The sequence below is a fragment of the Mustela nigripes genome, chromosome X (assembly GCF_022355385.1).
Source record: "Mustela nigripes isolate SB6536 chromosome X, MUSNIG.SB6536, whole genome shotgun sequence".
Classification (NCBI taxonomy): Eukaryota; Metazoa; Chordata; class Mammalia; order Carnivora; family Mustelidae; genus Mustela; species Mustela nigripes.
Window position 1 is genome coordinate 31395081 of NC_081575.1, and position 21944 is coordinate 31417024.

The following is a 21944-nucleotide window of genomic DNA, read 5'->3' on the forward strand; positions in this document are numbered from 1 at the left end:
TCTCTGCTCAGCAGGGAGCCTGCTTCCCTCTCTCTCTCTCTGCCTGCTTCTCCATCTACTTGTGATTTCTGTCAAATAAATAAATAAAATATTAAAAAAAAATCTTAATGGTTACACAGAAGTGTACAAAATGGAAAATAATTTTAATATGAAATATTATGCAAATTTGGTTCTTGGCTTCCGTTTGGTTCTTTGCTCCATTTTTGGAGCATCATCCTGAGATGAGCTTAAAAGAAGTGTGATTCCCAGATTCATGTGGTTGTCTGATACTTTTTCTTGTATTACCTTGCCCTGTCTGAAAAATACTGGTTGTGATATTGAAACATTGATTTGGGGGCGCCTGGGTGGCTCAGTGGGTTGGGCCGCTGCCTTCGGCTCGGGTCATGATCTCAGCGTCCTGGGATCGAGCCCCGCATCGGGCTCTCTGCTCAGCGGGGAGCCTGCTTCCTCCTCTCTCTCTGCCTGCCGCTACCTGCCTGTAATCTCTGTCTGTCAAATAAATAAATAAAATCTTTAAAAAAAAAAAAAAGAAAAGAAACATTGATTTGATTACATCACATTAAACATGCTGTATTAAAACATGATTGATTCAATACTGAAATTTTTATCATATTCATTGAAATGATTAGAGATGCCTCTAGGTCCTTGCAAAATCAAGGTTGAGATTTGTTACATTATTACTGGCTTTAAAGACAGAGAGGCAGTGAGACTCAGAGCTGCCAATTATAATTCTTAAAACCAAATGCAATAGGCTATTACTTTGTAAGTTTAAAAGTCTTACTCTTTGGGTTTTTTGTCATGTTTCCTTTTAAAAGAGAAATAAACATTCCCTTAAGATCTGGTCATGAATTATTGACTATGAAGTTGAATATAACTAGGAAATTCAGAAAAGACAGAAAAGGATAGGATTTTTAGCACTTGATTAATGATTCTTCTGTTCCCAAAGAGACTTATCTCAGTGATTTCTAATTGGTTTTGAGTTTGTGGAAATCTGCCTTTATAATAAACTCAAAAAAATTGGGTAACTTGGATGTTTAAGTATTTACTAAACTGACATTTTAGGCAGGCAGAAGCACAATTCTTTAATAACATGCTCTTCCATTGAAATGCACCATTAGCGCGGTGCCTGGATGGCTCAGTGGGTTAAGCCTCTGCCTTCGGCTTGGGTCATGATCACAGAGTCCTGGGACTGAGCCCTGCATCGGGCTCTCTGCTCAATGGGAGCCTGCTTCCTCCTCTCTCTCTGCCTGCCTCTCTGCCTGCTTATGATCTCTGTCTGTCAAATAACTAAATAAAAAATAAAAAAGTAAAAGAAATGCACCATAGCTCAACAGTCAAATTTCAAAGTTGGTGGCCTACAGATAATAGAAGTAAAATGACCCCTTGGTTAACAAATCTTCTGGGAGCAAAAGCAAAAAGCTCCTTCAAGGAAAGTTGGCCAGGGTACTGGGGCTCCCGTTGTAGTTTCTTCATTTGGGGGTAGAAGAAGGAGGCATGCTCCCTGCCTTAAGTACAGCTAGACTTCTCAGTGGTAGGCCTGGTGCTGGTTGTAGCGTGGGTCTTCCCTACATAGGGCGTATGCATAGCCAAGCGATTGTAACTATTATTTTCCCTGTGTCCTGGGAAGGGGGTTATTGACAGTGATGGGAGCACATGCTGTTTTCCCAAGCTCACAACTACATATCGCCATCTCCCTATACTACTATCTCTTGTGGGCTCTCTTACCCTGTATGGCTTCTTAGGGCAAGGGAGTTCTGACTTAGTTATTTTATATATAGTAGGTATGGAATCGGCATTTAGGAAGGAATTCTTTACTTACTCATTTCTCTCTACTTCAGATATGTATGTATCTATCTATAGCCTTTAGTACAATATTAATAAGAAATATGAAGAATGAGGGGCACCTGGGTGGCTCAGTCAGTTGAGCATCTGCCTTTGGCTCAGTTTGTGATCCCAGAGTCCTGGGATCAAACCTCACCTCTGACTCCCAACTCGGTGGGGAGTCTGTTTCTCCCTCTCCTTTCTCCTCTCCCCCCAACTCATGCTTGCTTGCTCACTATCCCTCTCTCTCTCTCTCTCTCAAATAAATAAAATCTTTTTTAAAAATGTGAAGAAGGAGAAACAGTATATGAACCAAGATTCTAAACAGAAGAATTTTCTGGGTCTAGATACATGAGGCTTGATACTGTTTAAGTGGTATATCAATTTTACAAGATGAAGAAAGACTAAAGTATTCAAATATGGTAGATAGAGGGAACAAACATTAATTTTAAAGTTTTTCAGGGACAGGATTGAGATACTCAGTGCAAATGCTTTATGCATTGGATAATTAACTTTCATCCTGTCATAGTTATCTAATGGAGGATCATTTGTCATTCCATTTGTTTAGCCGGATTCCCTCATCTGTGTTGTAGTGCTATTTCTGTGATAGTGATGGGTGGCTTTGGAATTCAGAATGTGTTCCCTTAAATGTTGGTATCAGTAATGGAGAGATCTCCCTAAATTTGATCTGAGTTATATCCTGAGATAGGCTACCTGCTTACCCTCCATGTGTCACGAGAATGGCATGAGAGATCTTTAGCATTGGTATTGTTTTTATGGAAGTGGGAAAAGTCGGTGCTTTTAGACTGAATTAATCCAACCAAAAAAATTACTTTCCTGTAACAGAACGTGTCTTTCTGAGATCTTGCTTGCATTTATCAATTAAGCATTGAAATGACAGTTGGCTTAGGTCCTGTCTATCTGTCTTTCTTTCTCTTTCTTTCTTTCTTTCTTTTTTTTCAGGCTTGGTATAGTGGGAATACAGGTTCTGGGATCAGACTCAAGTTCAAATCGTAGTTTCCAGACTCATGGTGAAGCCTTAAACTCTCGGAGCTTCAGTTTCCTATCTTGAAAATGGGATTGCTCTGAGGATTAAGTAGCCCAGAGAATGCGTTTGGCACAATGCCCAGTACATAGCAGGTGCTGGCGTAAACGATCTTATTCCTATGTTAAAACTGACATCAGCTATTTATTATTGTGATTTTATTTTAAATGTGACAGACACATGCATATAAGAAGCCTCTTTAGAAAGTCATTTTGCAGTCTGACACTATTACCTTGAACGGAGCATTTTTCTCTTTTGTGGATTCTGGTATTGCTGCAGCACAAAGAAAGCCTTGGAAAGATTAGCCTCCATTTTATAGGCTACATGCTAAAGATTTCCATTACTGAATTCATTGCAAGTTGACAATAAGGTACTTAGACTTGTGTCATTAAAAAATACAAATAAATAGCTAACCAAAGCTTTATCTTTTTTTAATTTCTTTCAGGCAAGCACCTCAGGAAGAGCCCCGTTCTCCATTGTTTCTTAAACAGCAACTAATTTAGGTCTTATTAGGAAAAATTGCTATGATATTTGTAATTTCTTTGTGTAATGATACTGTGAGTGCCATTTTCACTGGGATGTAGCTTTAAAACATTGGAAATCTTTAAGGTTTTTTTCCTTCCTTTTTGTGAAAATACCAGGCTTATTTTATATGTATTTCTTTATTTCATAAGTTGGGATTTTCTTGCTGATTTTTAAAAAACCATTTCTCATTGCTTTAATGGAAGTTGAGTGAGTGAGAGAGAGAGAGAGAGAGAGAGTGTGTGTGTGTGTGTGTCATTCAGTTTTTGTTTGGGAGGGTTGAAGGAGTATATCTGAGATTCCAACTTGTGTGAGGTAGGAGGGTTGTTAAGATCTTTAGAACTAAAAAAGAAGATCTTTAGAATTCAAGGCAGTGTACATGCTTCGAAACTATAGAAAAATCTATGGGGAATAACTTCTACCATCTTAAGTTTTTAATTTATTTCTCAAGGGTGGAAGGAAATACCTTGACAGATTTAGCACTCAAATTCAAATGAGTATGAGAACAGGTGGCTAAACTTCTCCCCCACCTGCCATATAACTTCATCACAAGAAATGTTTCATTTAGCAAATGCCACGGCTAGCAGACACTTCTCTGTTTCAGAGCAGAAAAACAAATGGAGGGGGAGTACTTCTTTGAAGAAAACCTTTTTCTTGATTTTCTTTTTAAATTGTGAGTGTGACAAATACGTGGTTTATTTTTCTGGGGGAACGGGAGGTGGAAAGCATGAGGCACTGCCTTGATCAACTAACCCTATGTGTCGCCTTGTTGTCCCATTCACGACTTGCGTTGCTGTTGTTACTTATATGCTGTTTTGTTATTCCTGCTCTTCTTGCGTGCTAACCCACTGGGTGCTAACTGTCAGGATAATATTACTCTGAGAAATTACAACATCTGTATAGCATTCTTAACACTAACTTAGAAACCCCTGCTCTTTTGTCACGGTGGAATTGTGTTATTAAAATCATTGATGGGGGAAGAACATGGGACTCTTGTTCTTGGGATGATGAGTTCGAGCCCCGTGTTGGGTATAGAGATGAGTTTTTTAAAAATCTTTAAAAAATACACTGATAGGTTTAACCACTTTGTAATATAATGGTGCTATGAAGCTAACTGGGAACTAAACAGAGAAAAGTTAAGTTTTCTCTGATTCATCCCTCCAAGCCACCTAGAATATCTCCACCAAAAACAGTCAAGTGTTTCACGTGTTTTTGTGCTAATAATCTCAAAGAGCGCTAAAACAGCCCCTTTTCCTCGACAAGGACGTTAGCGCTCACCTAGCTTTCTGCGTAACATCTAGTGCTTGCAGTGAGAGAAAGCAAGAAACTGAGATCGGCATTTCTTCGTTTATCAAGCTAAGACCCCAGTTTTTAAACCCAAAAGTACTCATCCCCGGGGGTTGGGGGTGAATTTTTAAAATTTTAATCCTATGTATCTATTTGGGTAGGGAGCTTTGGAAGAGTGTTTGAGGCTTTGGAGCCAAATGATGCAATTGTGAGATGTTCTTCCCTTACTCACACTGCACGCCAACAAGCCCAGTTGCTGCAGTGAATTCTGAGAGTATGACTTCCTTATAGAAGACAAATCAAACTATTAACCTCTGCAGAACTCTTCACTATAGAAAACACATTTCAGCCAGATTGACAGAACACTCTGGCTGCAACCTTCCTACCAGGTCAGACGTGGAACACACAACCCTCGGTCGTCCCAGTGTTCACTGTGCCCATTTGAAGATTTTTAAAAACCTTAAAAATCCGTTTGAGTAAACAGTGCCACGTAGACAGCGCATGTTTCCACTAGTTTCAAAAGTGTATCTTCAACTCCGTGCGTTTATAAATTTAAAGAGGGAATCTTTGCTGTAATTTGCATATTCTGGGCTTCTAATGAACCTGAACATTTTTCTCTCTGTTAACCATCTGGACTTACGTCTTTCTGACTGGTGTGCTCATAGCATCTACACATTGCCCTTGGGGGTGATTTTTAAATTGTGGAAATTTTTTTAGGCAAGATCAGCACGTTAGCATCACCCTGCTAACCTGATAATTGCTTCGACTTTCTGTTTCTTTTGACCACCTTTGCAATGCTTTCAGTAAAATGATGATCAGACAGTGCTTCTATCTCTCCCCTAATGCTCTTTGAAAAAGTAATTGTTCTCTTTGAACAAGCATACAGTCGAGTGATTCATGTACACTTTGTGAAAGATGGCTTTGGTGCTCTGTGGTTGGTCATTGTTAAGAAAATAAGCTGTGTCCCGTGGCAGGGGGATGGGCTGGAAGGCCTGATGCAATGTACCAACGTAGCAAGATTTGAGTTTGGGACAGAAAAGTGACGAACATACCGCTCTCCTGTGGATAATTTTATAGCATTGATCCAGGCCGAATTTGCTTGATTCAAAGTCAGCATGTGAAAGTGAACCCAAATAGCATTTGTTTTAAGCAGAACTCTGAAATTCTTATTCTTAGATGCATTTACGTAGAACAAAAGCTTTCCTGCATAACTGTCTTCTAAGCTTCAAAGCCATTATCTACTTATCTACTGTAAACACTTGCTTGTTCAAGTTGTGGAGCTGGAGGAAACAGAGGTATTTTATTGTTAGGTAGTCTTAGAAGAATTAGTGGTAATTAACAATCCCACTGTGTTTCTTACTGCCAACATTGTGATGTAGTGTCAACCCTCAGACCGGGAAGTCATTTAGAACATGAAATTGCTTTAGAAAAATTTTCCTGAGTACGTTAATCCCTCTGTATGAGGGTTTCTCAATCTCAGCACTCTTGACATTTTTGCCTAAGCACATCTTTGCCGTGGAGAACTTTTCTGTGCCTTGGTGGGAGGTTTAGCTGCATGCCACTAGACGAAGGAAGCACCCCCCCCCTTTGCAACGATAAAACACAGCTCCAGACGTCCCCAAATGTGGGGAGGGGAGAGACAAAATCCCCTTGGTCCCCTGACCTCTTCTTACAACCCCTGGTCTTTTTTATTGCTTTGAACCACATGACTTGAAAAATGAGTATTTAAAAACTTTTGTTTGTCTTTGGAATTACTCAGAGAATCATTCCTTTAAGGAGAGCTTTTACCTCCTTGCAGTGCTGGAAAGCAGTGCTCTTCACATCCAGTCAGTAAACTTGGTGGAAAGGAGACGGAAGAGAATTTTGAATCTGCTGAGAAGGTTGACATGGCATGTGCTGTTACTGATGCAGAAATAAAAGGGAGGGCTCTGAATGTTAAAAAGTCAAAGTATGTTGAGACAAAGTCATGAAGAAGATGACTTTAGTGAAGGCTTCTTCAGCAAATTTTGAAGTAATTAATTAGAAAGCCCACCATTTTATCTTGCCAAGAAAGGGCTACATTTTCACATTCTGCTTTTTGATTTTAGGAGCTAGAGACAAATGACAAGCAAACAAGTTGTTATCTGTGATTTCTTCAAAAAAAGCAATTTCCAGGATATGTCATAGGCACAATGTGGCTTCAGCTTCATTCCTGTCTCTTTTACATCTGTGGTTCTATAAAAATCATAATTGGTGGTCATTGAAAGCACTGCGTGAGGAAAGAAATGTCCACAAAAATGAGATGCTGTGTTCATTCAAATGACATGCTGAAATTCTCATGTGCTAGGTTTTGTGCAGAGAATACAGAAAATAATAAAACATTCTCCTTGGATATTTCATTAAAATTATTCTGTTTGAATGGAAATTTTCTGGTTAGGGATCCCAATCACCATCAGTCTATTTCCCACTTGTCCCATTAATTCTGTACTTTTAGGGCACCTGGGTGGCTCAGTGGGTTAAAGCCTCTGCCTTCAGCTCAGGTCATGATCTCAGGGTCCTGGGATGGAGCCCCGGATTGGGCTCTCTGCTCAGCAGGGAGCCTGCTTCCTCCTCTCTCTCTGCCTGCCTCTCTGCCTGCTTGTGATCTCTGTCTGTCAAATAAATAAATAAATAATCTTAAAAAAAAAAAAGCTGAACATGCTTAAAAAAAATTCTGTACTTTTAAATGTTGGTCTGCAAAAGCTGTTTAAAAGAATGGGTGAGTGTGTGTATGCTATATGTCATGTATAGAATTTAATTCTTTTTAAGGCTATTTCTGAAACTAGTAGAAAGCTATATTCATTTTCTGCTATGCTTATTAAAATCTTATTTAAATTATTCTCTTTATTAAATATCCATGAGGATTGAATAAAACATTGTCATGTATTATTAATTCATTTTTGGTTATACTATGGCTCTAATATTCTCAAGAAAAATTGATGTCACCCTTGAGGCCAGAATTTTGCTAATTATTACAAGATTTAAAGCCATCTCGTTGATGTCTGGATTCAAAAAGCAGGATCTTAAAGTATGGTAGTCTTAAAGTTTTTTTTTCTTGTTCAGACTGGTCAACTGAAGTTACAGGTATGGTAGGGAACAAGTAGTGAAATCTTCATGATATTGGATAGGCCAGAGTTAGAAAAACAAACAATTTGGGGCATCTGGCTGGCTCAGCCGGTAGACCATGTGACTCTTGATCTTGGAGTTGTGGGTTCCAGCCCCATGTTGGGGGTAGAGCTTACTTAAAAATAAAACCTTAAAAAAGAAACAGAAAGGGGCACCTGGGTGGCTCGGTCAGTTAAGCATCTGCTTTCATCTCAGGTCATGATCTCTAGGTGGTGAAATTGAGCTCCATGTCGGGCTCTGCGCTCTGCTTCTCCTCCCTCTGCTCCTCGCTCCCTCTCTCTCGCTCTCAAATAAAAAGAATCGTTAAAAAAAAAAAAGAAAAAAGAAAAACAAATAATTCAACATGTAGGAAGTTTGAGGTAAATAGCAAAAGTGGAGCTCCTAGGGCTTGAAGATGGCCTCTCCCTCTTCCTCTCCCAGTGTCCGTATTAGCCATCTATATCATGAACACACAAACCCATTCAGAGCCCCCCGCTCCCTGCTCTTGGGTGATTCAGAGACACTTTTGGCAGTGTGTACCTGAGGAAACCCAGGCCTGCCTAGTCTAAGGGGTAATAAAAGGTTGTACCATGGTAGTCAGTATCCAGTGTAACCTGAGGTCCTTCATTAAATATTTTCCATGATTTCTGTGAAACAAGCTGACCTGTTGACTACAGGTTCTCCAATGCTTTTTATGGCCTGCGAAAAATTATGAATGTAATATATACATGGGCATAGCTCGCATTCATTCTTTTTACTTTTTATTTCTTAGAAAAGATGGAAATGCCACTAGATGATAGCAATTTAACTGAATGATCCCAAAATGATGAGTAAGAGATATTGCTAGAAAAAGAAATTACTTCATGTGTGAGAGTTTTCGTTCCACTGGGGGTTGATTAGAACTATAACTAATGACAGAAGAGGAAGCAGTGTATTACTGTCACAGTTAATCTTTGACTTTTATTAATGGGGTCTTTGGAATTTGGAATCACACTAGATTTATATTCAAATCCTGACCCAACTACTTTTAATATATTTGCAACCCTAGCTAACTTACTTTTAAACTTTTAAACACTGTAGCTCATTTTCCCTACCCTTCATACAAAGGAAATAATAATAGTACCTATTGGATTGGATTATTTTAAGGATTATGTGGCATCATGTGTGTAAATTTCTGGGCAAGTACCTGATACACAGTGACCATTCAATAAATGATAGCTATTGTTTTTACCTTTCTCAAAGTAGATATTCCAAAGTACTTTTAACTGTGAATAACACAATTTGATGTTATTGCTACCTAAACAACACAATACCAAAAGCAATTTCTCTGGCACTAGAGATTAAAAAAAAAAAAAAACAAAACCCTTTGTGTGTGTAGTTTTGAATCAGCTTTTAGGTTGATTTCTCACTTCTTTTTTTTTTCTGACCTTGAAAAGTTTTTTACAAATACAGAAGATAATTTCTTCTAGGGTGTACAATTCTATCTATATCGTACTATATCGTAGTCAAATGATTGGCACTAGTTACTGGTTATTTCTCTAAACAATGCCATTATTGTGAATTATATTTCTATAGTATATAAAAGTATAGTATATAAAAGGCAACTTTTAACTTGCCTTTCTTCTGATTTATTCACCTTTTCAGATCTCTAGTGGAAGAGGAGGACCAGCACATGAAATTGTCCCTTGGAAGCAGCGAAATGGGTCTCTCATCCCATCTGCAGTCTTCCAAGGCAGGGACCACACGCATCTTTACCAGCAATACCCACAGTTCGGTGGTGTTACAGGTAATCTATACTGTCCCTTGTATAATATTTAAATGGATTTAAAAACGACCCAGGGTGTTTGTGATGTGGGATGTCAGTGGTGGGGGGTGAGGAGCGTGCATGTGTGTGGACGGGGTGCCCATGGGAACCCTCTGTCCCTGTTGTTCCATTTTGCTGTGAACCTAAAACTTCTCTAAAAAAATTAAGTTCATTAATTTAAAAAAGAGCAAACAAACATCAAGGGAGAAACCTTGAGGGGAAAACTACATAGCTTCCTGATGTTAAAACAAAACAAAAAAAAAAACAGAAAAAACAAACCCAGAGTGTACTCTTTGTTTGGTTTGTATGAGGGAGGTCTTGCTGTTGGCCACTTTCTTATAGAATGTTATGTCTGGCAACATTGACTTTCCATTCTGTCTCTGCCGATCTACATATCACCAAGTCCCTACGCTGAATTTCCTGGTTCCTCACTAGTGACCTGTTTTACTGTCACCTTTATCATAGCCTGAAGATCATACTTACTTGCAGTCTCAGCTCGCATTGATGATAGTAGGTGTGGGAGTATGGATAAGGATGGCTGGATGCAAACACACTGTGAGATGTAAGAGGTAATAACTGACCTCAAAGGAGAGGACAGAAATACAATAAAAAGCCAAAAAAATCCCACACAAAACAAAACCCCAACCTATCAAAAACTGCAACCTGGAGCTAATTAGCACAAGGACAAGTAGTCCTGATACTTCCCGCGGTTGTGGACACCCCCTGACCTCTGTTGCATGGCTGAATTAGGAAACAATATACTACTGGATGTTCCTCAATGTCTTCTAGATAGAGCCAAATTATATCAGTGCTCCCTCTAGTAAGATAAAAAAAAAATTGTTCTGAATGTATTTTTCAAAGCAATCTCCCCAGGTGAATTTCATGCATATTCCTGGTCAATGACCATTAAGGTAAAGCAGTATATAGTATATAGTATATGGTGTTTGGTAGGCAGTATAGCATATAATGTAATAAGAGAGCCGTCCGCTTGCTGTATGGCTTTGTTGGGTCATGTAATTTTTCTGGGCTTCATTTGTCTTTTCTCCAAAATGTGTCTTGACTAGGAGATCTCTAAATTCCATTCTAGTTCCCATATGTAATTCCATGAGATCATATCTTCCATTATTTTGGTTTGTAATGGGAGCTAGGTTTTATGGTTTGTTGTGTTGTGGGTCTCATCAGCAGAAATGTGAGGGTCAGGAGGGAGAAGCTTGTAATTTTTCTGGGCTTCATTTGTCTTATCTCCAAAATGTATCTTGACTAGGAGATCTCTATGTAAATGGTTTAATTGTTAGTTATTCAAGGCCATGGAGCCTTAGAAACTTTATGCTCAGTGAGAGAAGCCAGTCAGAAAAGGCTGTATTTTATATGATTCCATTCAGACAGAATGGCCAGAAGAGGGAAATATATAGAGACAGAAAGTAGACTACTGGTTCCCTAGAGTTGGAGAGAATGTGAGGATATGAAGGCGCTAACGGCTCTAGGAGTTCTTTTTGAGATGATGAGAATATCCTAGAATTGACTGTGGAATTGTTTGCACACATTATCTGTGAATGTGCTAAAAGCCACTGAACTCTACAATATAAATAAGTGCATTATATAGCATGTCAATTCATCTCAATAAAGCTGTTAAAGTTACAGGACAGTATGTAGTGTATAATCCCATCCATTGGCAGAAAAACTATACAATAAATGGGGCGATTGGGTGGCACAGTTGGTTGAGCACCCGACTCTTGGTTTAGACTCAGGTCATGATCTCAGGATCATGAGATCGAGCCCCACGTTGGGCTCAGCTCTCAGCAGCTTGAGATTCTCTCTCCCTCTCCTCCTCCTGCTTGTGCTCTCTCTCTCTCAAATCAATCACTTCTTCAAAAAAGAAAAAGACTATACGATGTATATACATATATACGAATGTAAACGCACAGCAAAAGGTCTGGAAACATTAGGGAGGCTGATGAATGTTATCGTATATTTTCTGCTCTGTACAATCTTACACTGTTTAATTTTTTTTTACAACAGAAATATGTTTGTGTATAACCTGTGTACTTTAAAAAAGATAATTGTTCACTTAACTATGGGAAACAAAGTGAGGGTTGCTGGAGGGAGAGGGGTGGTGGGCTGGGGTAACTGGGTGATGGGCATGAAGGAGAGCACTTAATGGAATGAACACTGGGTGTGAGATGCAACTGATGAATCACTACATTCTACCCCTGAAACTAATACTATGGTCTGTTAACTAAATTGAATTGAAATTAAAAATTATATATATAATGTTATTATATGCATATATAATATACATAATTGTTATATATTGTATATATATATATATATATATATATATATATATATATAAAATTATTGACAAAAACCAGTATGACTGGGTTTTAGATACTTAGACACTTGGCGATATTACCTTGTAGTTCAGCCTTTGTTGGTCCTGACTGGTGAAAGTAACTAGAGAGTTCGTATGGAGTAAAGGTGATCTTTTCATCAGCTGACTTTTGTTGTTGTTATACTATTTTCTATAGTGGCATGGAGCTACCCACTGTCTATCATTATTGCAGAACTTTGCTCTCTTTAAAAGTCCATTAAAGATGATGTTCTCACAAATGGAGATTTTTAAGTAGCAGCGGTAACAGAGAACTTTTTCCCTGTATCTAATCTTAGGTGTGTGGTTATCAAGGGAACAAGTTGGAGAAGTGTTTAATGTGTAAAAGTTATCATTGCTTTAAAATTAGCAATCATACAAACTTTGGCTTCAAAAGGCATCGAGAGTCACTGTCAGGGGAAGGGACCCATGGGGAGAAAGTGTTTTCAGAAGTCTCACTCTGCAGGGTTACCCACTGCATACCTCTAGTGGGACAGACATGAGTTTAGACCAAACCTGGATCCTAATTTTACCCCTAGTTATATGACCTTGGGAGCCCTCCATCCTCCCTGGGCCAGTTTCCTTATCTATGAAATGGTTAAGAGCTGTGAGGATTAAATGTGACAATTGATGGGAAAGTGAGGTGCATCATAAATATCCATTTTATTTTACTTCCATTTGAGTCAAAGTTACAGATTAGTTGTCTCTGTTAAACAGGCTTTCGCAAACTCAGCTGTCAAAGAAAGGGCCTAAAGAATTGTGATACCTATTAGGCTTGGATTCCTAGAACCTTGAACAGATCTCCAGAGAATCCATGATGTAGTTAGCAGAGCAAATTGCTTTCACTCAATTAAGGAAGGTTAAGCAGGGTTTGCTTGAGTGGTAACTGGTAAAATCAAGGACTATCTCATTTTCTTCACTCCTTTAGTGCTACTGTAGTTATGGTTATTTCCTATGGAAAGTTTCCTACCTTTGGCTTCAGCTATTATCCCAGGTTGTCAGCATTTTTCTTTTACTGCCCCAGTTTATGGTCATTCATTGCCTCGTACTCTTCCTTGGCAATTTTGTGCCGTAAAAACAGCTTTATGGCGATATAATTCATATACCATCTAATTCACCTGTGTAAAGTGCATAATTCAGTGGTTTTAGTTTTTAGTATACTTACGGGCTTTTGCAAATATCACCACAATCTGTTGGAGAACATTATCGTCTGCTCCAAAAGAAACCTTGTATCCATTAGCAGTCACTCCACATTTCCTTCCAACTCTTTGCCCAAACCTAAGCCACCACCAATCTACTCTCTGTCTCTATAGACTTGTCTATTCTGAACATTTCCTACCAATGGAATATGTGGTCTTTTGTGTCTGGCTTCTTTCACTTAGCATCATGTTTTTAAGGTTCATGCATGTTGTAGCCTGTATCAGTGCTTCTTTTCTTTTTATGACTGAATACTATTCCATTAAATGGATATACCACTTAAAAAAAAAATTCATCCATTCATTGATGGACATTTGGGTTTTATTTTTTCTACTTTTTGGCTATTATGAGTAATGTTTTGGCTATTATGAGTAATGCTGCTGTGAACCCTCAGGGAGAAGTCTCTGTGGACATGGTTTTATTTATCCATTTATCTTTCATGTATACCTAGGGGTGGAATTGCTGGGTCATACAGTAATTCTGTGTTTTAAACTTCTGAAGAACTGCCAGAGTGTTTTCCAATGTGGCTGCCCCATTTTCCTTATCCTTAGCACATTCTTGCCAACACTAATTATCTCTGTTTGAGTGTAGCCATATTGGTAGGTGTGACGTGGTATCTCGTGGTTTTGCATTGTACTTCCCTAATGGCTAATGATGTTGACCGTCTTTTCATCTGTGCTTATAGCCATTTGTCTATCATCTTTTAAGAACTGTCTATTCATATCCTTTTCCCAATTTGTAGTTGGGTTATTTATCTTTTTATTCGGTCATAAGAGTTCTTTGTTTATCTTAGATACAAATTCCTTATGAGAACATGACTTATCAGCATTTTTGCCAAGCCCCTTTGGTTTTATAGTCCTTTGTTGTTCTGTCATCACTGCCTGGCCAGTCCCCTGGCCTTTTTCATTTCAGTCATATGATCTTTGCTTCTGCTTAACCTTAGTAGAGTTCATAGGACAGATGGTCAAGGCAAATAGCTTGAAGACTTCTGGCTTTTCACTATTCTCTACATGTATATTTTTTTCCACACTTCAGTCTTTGCACCCACTTCCTATCCCTAAAATGCCCTTATTTTACTTTTTGTTTCTGGTAAACCCCTGTTTATTCATAATGACCCATATTAAGCAGTAAGTGATAAAACTAGAATTCTAGCTTCGCCCTAAACTCATGTCCTTCCCACAACAGTTATATAATGGATAATCCTGCAGAGTGGGAGTTCTGAAAACAGTCACTCCCCATGGGTCTGTCCCCCTGACAGCAACTTTAATAGGCTTTTGACGCGAGAGTTTGTGGGAGCCAGGCGAAGTTTCCAGCTTCTTCTAGTTCTCCCTCTTAGTCCTTGTTAATATGACCTATCAGTGAGACTCACTACATGTGGGATCTAATTTGTTGTTTCTATATGCCTCTGATCGAGTGCTGAGGTACATGGTGACTGCTTCATAAGTACCCACTATTATTATTGTAAGACTTATTATTGTCATTCAAAGAGGAAATACATACGAAGAGCCTAGCCCATCACCTGGCACAGAGGAAATACTCAGTGCTTTTCACTGCTATTATTTGTATTCTTAGCAGAATAAATGAATTTGGCTGGCAGTTATAAAAACTTTAATATATACTTGCCTCATTGATACTTTAAACAATATTGTGAGGTAGAAAAGGCCAGACTTATTCTCTCCATTTTATAGATTAGGAAACTGAAGCTCAGGGAGTTTGGGAGGCTTACCCGGATCACATAGCCAGTAACTGACAACAGCTAAGAATTGAACACGGGTTTTCTGACTGCAAATTTGTTTTTATAATCTGTTTTTGTGATTTGGTTCTTTTAATCTTGCTCTAAACTGTATTATCTTTTAAAATATAATGTCTGTAAATATTAAGTTTTCATTGACAGTTCTATTTGTGTTAAGAATAAAAGTTATTATATATTATACATAATGAAACATAATATGAATATATGAATCATATATATGATGAAATATTACTAAGCCATAAAAAAGGATGAGATTTTGCCATTTATGACAACATGGATGGACCTAGAGTATATTATGTTGAGTGAAATAAGTGAAACAGAGAAAGACAAATACTGTATGATTTCACTTAAATGTAAAATGTAAAAAAAAAAATCCAAAACAAAAAACCTAAACAAACAAAAGGCAGAAACAGACCCATAAATAGAGAACAAAACTGATGGTTACCAGAGGGGAGAAGGTTGGGGGGATGAGCAACATGGGTAAAGGGGGGTGGGAGGTAAAGGCTTTCAGTTACGAAATAAGTAAGTCACAGGAATAGAAGGCACAGCGTAGGAAATACAGTCAATGGTATTGTAGTAGTGTCGTATGGTGACAGAGGGTAGCGACACTTGTGATGAGCACAAAGTAACATATAAACTTGTCAAATCACAATATGGCACACCTGAATCTAATGTGACATTCTGTGTCAGCTATACTTCAATTTAAAAAAAGAAGGCATATGGGGTGCATGGGTGGCTCAGTGGTTTAAGCCTCTGCCTTCAGCTCGGGTCGTGATCTCAGGGTCCTGGGATCGAACCCCGCGTCAGGCTCCCTGCTCAGCGGGGAGCCTGCTTCGCCCTCTCTCTCTGCCAGCCTCTCTCTGCCTGCTTGTGATCTGTCAAATAAATAAATAAAATCTTTAAAAAAAAAGAGAAGGCATAAAGATTTAGGATAAATTATATTACATAAAAGAAAAGCTCAATAATCTAGATTGTTGAAGTTTTAGTCAAAATGAAGCTTTTTATTTATTTCATTTACCTAAAGGGCAGCTAGAATATAGAGAAATGAATATATTATTTTTCTTGGGAATAGCTTTTTTGGCACTCAGGATAGAGTACAATAAATTATCCTACTACTCCCCAGTTGATTGTGTATCATTAAGATACCAGTTGGAAGACAGCCTACCACCTTTCCTTTTAGTCTACTTTAATATATTATTACCCTGCTTTCTTAAATGAGGTTTTATTGTTGTTATTTAGCATGTATTAAAGTAACAGAGAAACTACCACATACCAACTGGTAGTTAGATATGCTATAATACATAATTTCAATTTCTGATTGTTTGTTGCTGGGACAGAGTAATACAGTTTGTTATGATTATTGATCTTGTATCTTGCAACCTCGATAAACCAAATTACTCTTTTTGTCAAGTCTGTAGGATTGTCTACGTAGACAATCATTTTGCCCATGAATAAAAATATTTATTTCATTCTTTCCAATCTGATGCTTTTTATTTCACTTTCTTGCCTTATTGCACTGCATAGGGACTCCTGAGAAATGTTGAATGGAAGTGGTTGAGTATACATTCTTGCTATTTTGCTGATGTCAGGGAGGAGAACATTCATTCTTTCACCTTTTAAGTATGATGTTAGCTGTCAGTCTGAGGAAGTTCCTTTCTGTTCCTGTTTGCTGAGAGTTGGGTTTCGTGTTTTTAATCACAGAAATGGATTTTGGGGGCGCCTGAGTGGCTCAATGGGTTAAACCTCTGCCTTCGGCTCAGGTCATGATCTCAGGGTCCTGGGATCGAGCCCCGCATTGGGCTCTCTGCTCAGTGGGGAGCCTGCTTCCCCCCACCCCGCCTGCCTCTCTGCCTACTTGTGATCTCTGTCTGTGTGTCAAATAAGTAAATAAAATCTTAAAAAAGATTTAGAAATGGATTTGGGATTTTGTCAAATATTTTTTTGCACCTATTGAGATGATCTCATCATTTTTCTTTTTAATTTGTTACTATTGTAAGTTATATTAAGTGATTTCTGAACACTAAAGAAATCATGCACTGCAGGAATAAACCCCACTTGTTGGTGATGGATTATCCTTTTTATATTTTATTAAATTTTATTTGCTAAAGTTTTAGGAATTTTTGCATCTATGCTCATGAGGAATTTTTGGTTTAGTTTTCTTAATTTTCTTACCATTGTCTGGTGTTGGTATTAGGATAATGCTGGCCTTATACAGTGAGTTGAGACGTGTTCCCTCCTCTTAATTTTTGGGATATATTTGTGTAGCATTGCTGTTATTTCTTCCTTGAATGTTTGACAGAATTCACCAGTGAAAATTTGATTTTATAGGTAGACATATAGCTATTCAATTATGGATTTCTTCTAGAATAACCTTTAGCAGCTTGTATCTTTTGGAATTTATCCATTGCAACTGATTGTCAAATTGATTGGCATACAGTTGTTCATATTTACTTATTATCCTTTTAAAAGCTATACCATCTATAGTACCATCACCTCCATCAATCCTGGTTTTGGTCATTTATATTTTTTCTCTTTATCTCCCTAATCTGTCTGGCTAGAGTTTTATCAAATGTATGGATCTTCTCAAAGAACCAGGTTTTGGGGTTTTTATCATGTTTTTCTCTTTTTGTGTCATGGTTCATCAATCACTTCTCTGATCCTTATTATTTCTACTTCCTGCTTTTGGGGATTAATCTGCTCTTCTTTTAAAAAAAAAAAAACTTATTTATTTATTTATTTATTTTAGAGAGCGCATGCATGCGGGCATAGGGAAGGAAGGGCAGAGAGAGAAAGAGTGAGTCTTGAACAGACTCCGGACCCCTAACTGACTGAGCCACCCAGGTGCCCCGGGGTTAATCTACTCTTGTATTTCTAGTTTCTGAAGGAGGAAGCTGAGATCTTTCATCAGAGTGGTAATAAATGTTCTTTGCTCTGAAATTTGTTTCGTCTGATATTATACTCCTGTCAGCTTTTTTTTTTCCCCTAAGTAAGCTTTATGCCCAACATGGGGCTTGAACTCACAACCCTAAGATCAAGAATTACATGCTCTACCAGCTGAGCCAGCCAGGCACCCCTATGCCAGCTTTCTTTTAATTTGTGTTAAATTGACAAATCTTTTGCCATCTTTCTACATCTTTACTTTGTAAATTAACATACAGTAAAATGGATTTTTTTTATTGGATTGTACCTTTATGAGTTTGTTTGGTTTTTGGTTTTGGTTTTACTTTTACAAGTTTTATTGTTTTATTTATTTATTTATTTATTTATTTATAAAGATTTTATTTATTATTTGACAGAAAGAGATACAGTGAGCAAGAGAGGGAACACAAGCAGGGGGAGTGGGAGAGGAAGGAAGCAGACTCCCCGCTGAGCAGGGAGCCTGACACGGGGCCCGATCCCAGGACCCTGGGATCATGACCTGAGCTGAAGGCAGATGCTTAACAAGTGAGCCACCCACGTGCCCCTATTTATTTATTTTTAAAGATTTTTTTATTCACCTGACAAAGCAAGCATGAATGGGGGGCAGAGGGAGAAGCAGGCTCCCAGCTGAGTGGGGAGACCAAGGCGAGGCTTGATCCTGGGACCTGGGATCACAACCTGAGCCGAAGGCAGATGCTTCACCAACTGAACCACCCAGGCGCCCCTCCATGTATGAGTTTTAACAAATACCTTGTACTTCTTTTACTCTTTGGTAGTCACATTCATCTCTGCCTCTAACTGATCTGTTTCCTGTCTCAGCAGTTTTGTCCTTTTGAGAGTATTACATAAATGGCATCGAACACTCTGGAAGCATTTCAGACTGGCTTCTTTCACTCTGTCTAATATCTCTGAGATCCATTCACTTTGTTGTATGTATCAGTTGTTTGTTTCTTTTTATTGTTGAGAAGTATTCCATGGTGTGGAACTTTGCGGGGTCTCTTTTCCATGCTCCTCCGTCTTGACCATCTCCAATACTGTCCCGTTCTCTGTGGTCCTCTGGCCTGAAAGCTGGGTTTTATTCATCCTGTTCTGCCATTCACTGACCACCGCTGAACCCAGAGCCTGGTCCAAATGCAGAGACGCATCTATTGCAGAGGAATGACCACAGGTCCTCTGACCAAAGAGGAAGTTTCCTCTCCCTCAGTTTTCGCCTTTGCCGCCCCCACTGTCACTGTTGCTGCCAACAGGGCCTTGGAATTGCCTGGAGATCAGGACGCAAAAGAGCAGAGGGAAATAAAAGTAAAGTGGATTTTTTCTGCTCTCTCTGAGTTTTGGGACTTTTCTCTGCTCCCTGATGACTGCCTCCAGGTGACATGGTACCTTAACTCCAGTTTGGGATATATTGGGGGGAAAAGTAGGGGCATAGAGTGGAACACTTGCCCTCAGTTTGGTCATACTTTGCATTCTGATTTCCTTCCCTAATTCTCTTGCTTTTATTAACCTATTTTTCATTAACTTTTAAGCTTTGTGGGGTCGCACCAAAACATCATTTATTTATTCTAGGGCAAACTTTTTCCCAGTGCTGAGGCAAATACTTACGAGTACTCTAAGGCCCTAGAAAGATAAGGTTTCCATTTTGGTGATTGGAATGAATTATGCTCAGCCCTTGGTGAGGCTTGCAGTGTTTTCTTGGGCTCCTTCTGGGTGGTTCTTTCCCCAGACAAGTACACTTATCAGTACTCACCTGAATACTTGAGGAAGACTTTTTAAATTGTATTTCATTTTATTTTACTTTATTTTTTTAAAAGATTTTATTTATCCATCTGACAGAGATCACAAGTAGGCAGAGAGGCAGGCAGAGAGAGAGAGGGGGAAGCAGGCTCCACGCTGAGCAGAGAGCCCAATGCGGGGCTCAATCCCAGGACCCTGGGATCATGACCTGAGCTGAAGGCAGAGGCTTTAACCCATTGAGCCACCCAGGTGCCCCTTATTTTACTTTATTTTATTTATTTTGTGATCTCCATAGCCCCCTCTCTATGCAGATGTCTTCTCCTGTGTTCTACCCTACAAACCTAGCTGCCTTGACTCCCACAGGACTCCAGGAGAGAATGTTGGGCCTCGCCTGGGTTGCAACTCCCCATACCTCTGTTCTTAGAAAGTCCAGAACAGTCATGGGGCTCATCTAACTTGCCTCTCATCTTTCACAGATCCTTCTCCTTCATGCAGTTTTAAACTTTTTTTTTCATATATTTTGTCTGGTTTTAAGGTGTTCAAGAGGTAAGATAAATCCAGTCCTTGTTATTTCATCTTCGCTGAAAACAAAAAATGTCTAGGATATAATTAAATGCTAAATTGTAAGACTCCAACTAAAGGTGCCTGATTATTTCAGAGATTTGGTTAGAGATAGCTTTACAAAGGAGGTCAAATTTGAACTAGGCTTTGAAGGAAGGAGGATATTCTATGTGAAAAATAATGTCATAAATAAAGGTACTAGAAAAGAGGTAAGCCTGGTTTTTACCAATGAGCCAGTCTAGACAACAACCTGATAAAGTGGGTCGGAGTACTTAAGAAGATCATGAAAAATAGGGTTGATCAGTTGAGCTGGAGCCAGATTAAAATAATCTTTTAAATTCCAGGGGTGCCTGGCTGGCTCAGGTGGTAGAGCATGCAACTCTTGATCTCAGGGTTATGGGTTTGAGCCCCAGGTTGGGTATAGAGATTACTTAAAATCTTTTTTTAATTTAATTTAATTTATTTATTTGACAGAGATCACAAGTAGGCAGAGAGGTAGGCAGGCGGGGTGGGGGGTAGGCTCCCCGCTGAGCAGAGAGCCCAACTCGGGGCTCGATCCCAGGACCCTGAGATCATGACCTGTGCTGAAGGCAGAGGCTTTAGCCCACTGAGCCACCCAGGTGCCCCAAGATCACTTAAAATCTTAAAAAAGCAATACAAAGCAGAAAATCTTTAAATTTCTATGTTGTGATACAACACTGATAGAAAGCCATTGGGAGTTTTTTACTCCACACAGTGTTACATAATAAGAGCAGAGTTTAATTCAGATTAATAAAAACTTTTATATCCAGTCTGTATAGCTCTTTTGCCTTAAACATGCACCTGTTCCTTTTCTGTCCTCTGGATTAAATGAAGAACAGTATCATAAAAACATGGATATGGTATTGTTTTGATCAAATACATTATTACATTTACTTAAAGATGGGAATAAGCCCATTTCTTAACCTTTTCTTGAGTTTCTTTATCTTTGTTCATAAAACATATTTTCCATTAATAATCTTTATTGCTCTTTTCAGGATGCACTTCCTTTTTATCCCACTTCCTTTTCAATATTATACTGATAAAAACTGATACAATATGCTAGTAAGTTATTTCGTGCAGAATTTAATGGAAATATTTGCTTATCAGATTGCTTTTTAATGCCCCAAATGATCAATCTAGCTTTTTTCAAAATGACATTATATTGAATGTGAAAGCTATTGACATCCAACCAACTTTTGGTAGTAATTATTTGTAGCTCATATGGTTTCTATATTATAGTTGTGTAATGTCAACGCATATCCCCTTGTGTTTTAATGTGACCATTTAAAAATTTATCAAACTCTGAGATCATGACCTGAGCCGAAGGCAGCGGCTTAACCCACTGAGCCAACCTAAAAAAAAAAAAAAAAAAAATTTATCAAACTCATTTAAAATGGCTCAGTCTTTCAGGGTATTACATACGTACCTGCCTCTACTTAATAGGATTTGAAGTTTTGATACACTGGGTAAGTTTAATACAGGGAACAGAAAAGCCCTTTTTTTCCCTAATGCTCAGATCTCCCCCCACACACAAAAGTATGTGAAGAAGAAGGAAAAAATAGATGTGGGGAGTTTTATAGGAGAGGGAAAGAGAGATGTTAGAGTAAAGAATCCAAGAACAGATAATAATCTCTGTGTCAGTGGAACCCAAGGCCCAGAAGAAATAGAAAAATAAAGAACTAAAATATGGCTTGGGGCAGACAGAAGTTCAGTTAAAGCAACAGGAACCATTTTACAGATACTCTAAAAGACTCACTGGAAACTTGGTGCCCTTTTGGTAAAGCAGAGCTGT

The 21944-nt window shown here is 38.6% G+C and overlaps 1 protein-coding gene across 1 annotated transcript in view; it reads left to right on the forward strand.

Annotated features, from left to right (window-relative positions):
• KLHL13 (kelch like family member 13) overlaps positions 1–21944 on the forward strand; it is an 83601-nt gene that overhangs the window by 31921 nt on the left and 29736 nt on the right. The window contains exon 3 of the mRNA XM_059385191.1: positions 9443–9584. Coding sequence (XP_059241174.1) covers positions 9443–9584 — 142 coding nt within the window. The remainder of the gene's footprint in view (positions 1–9442; positions 9585–21944) is intronic.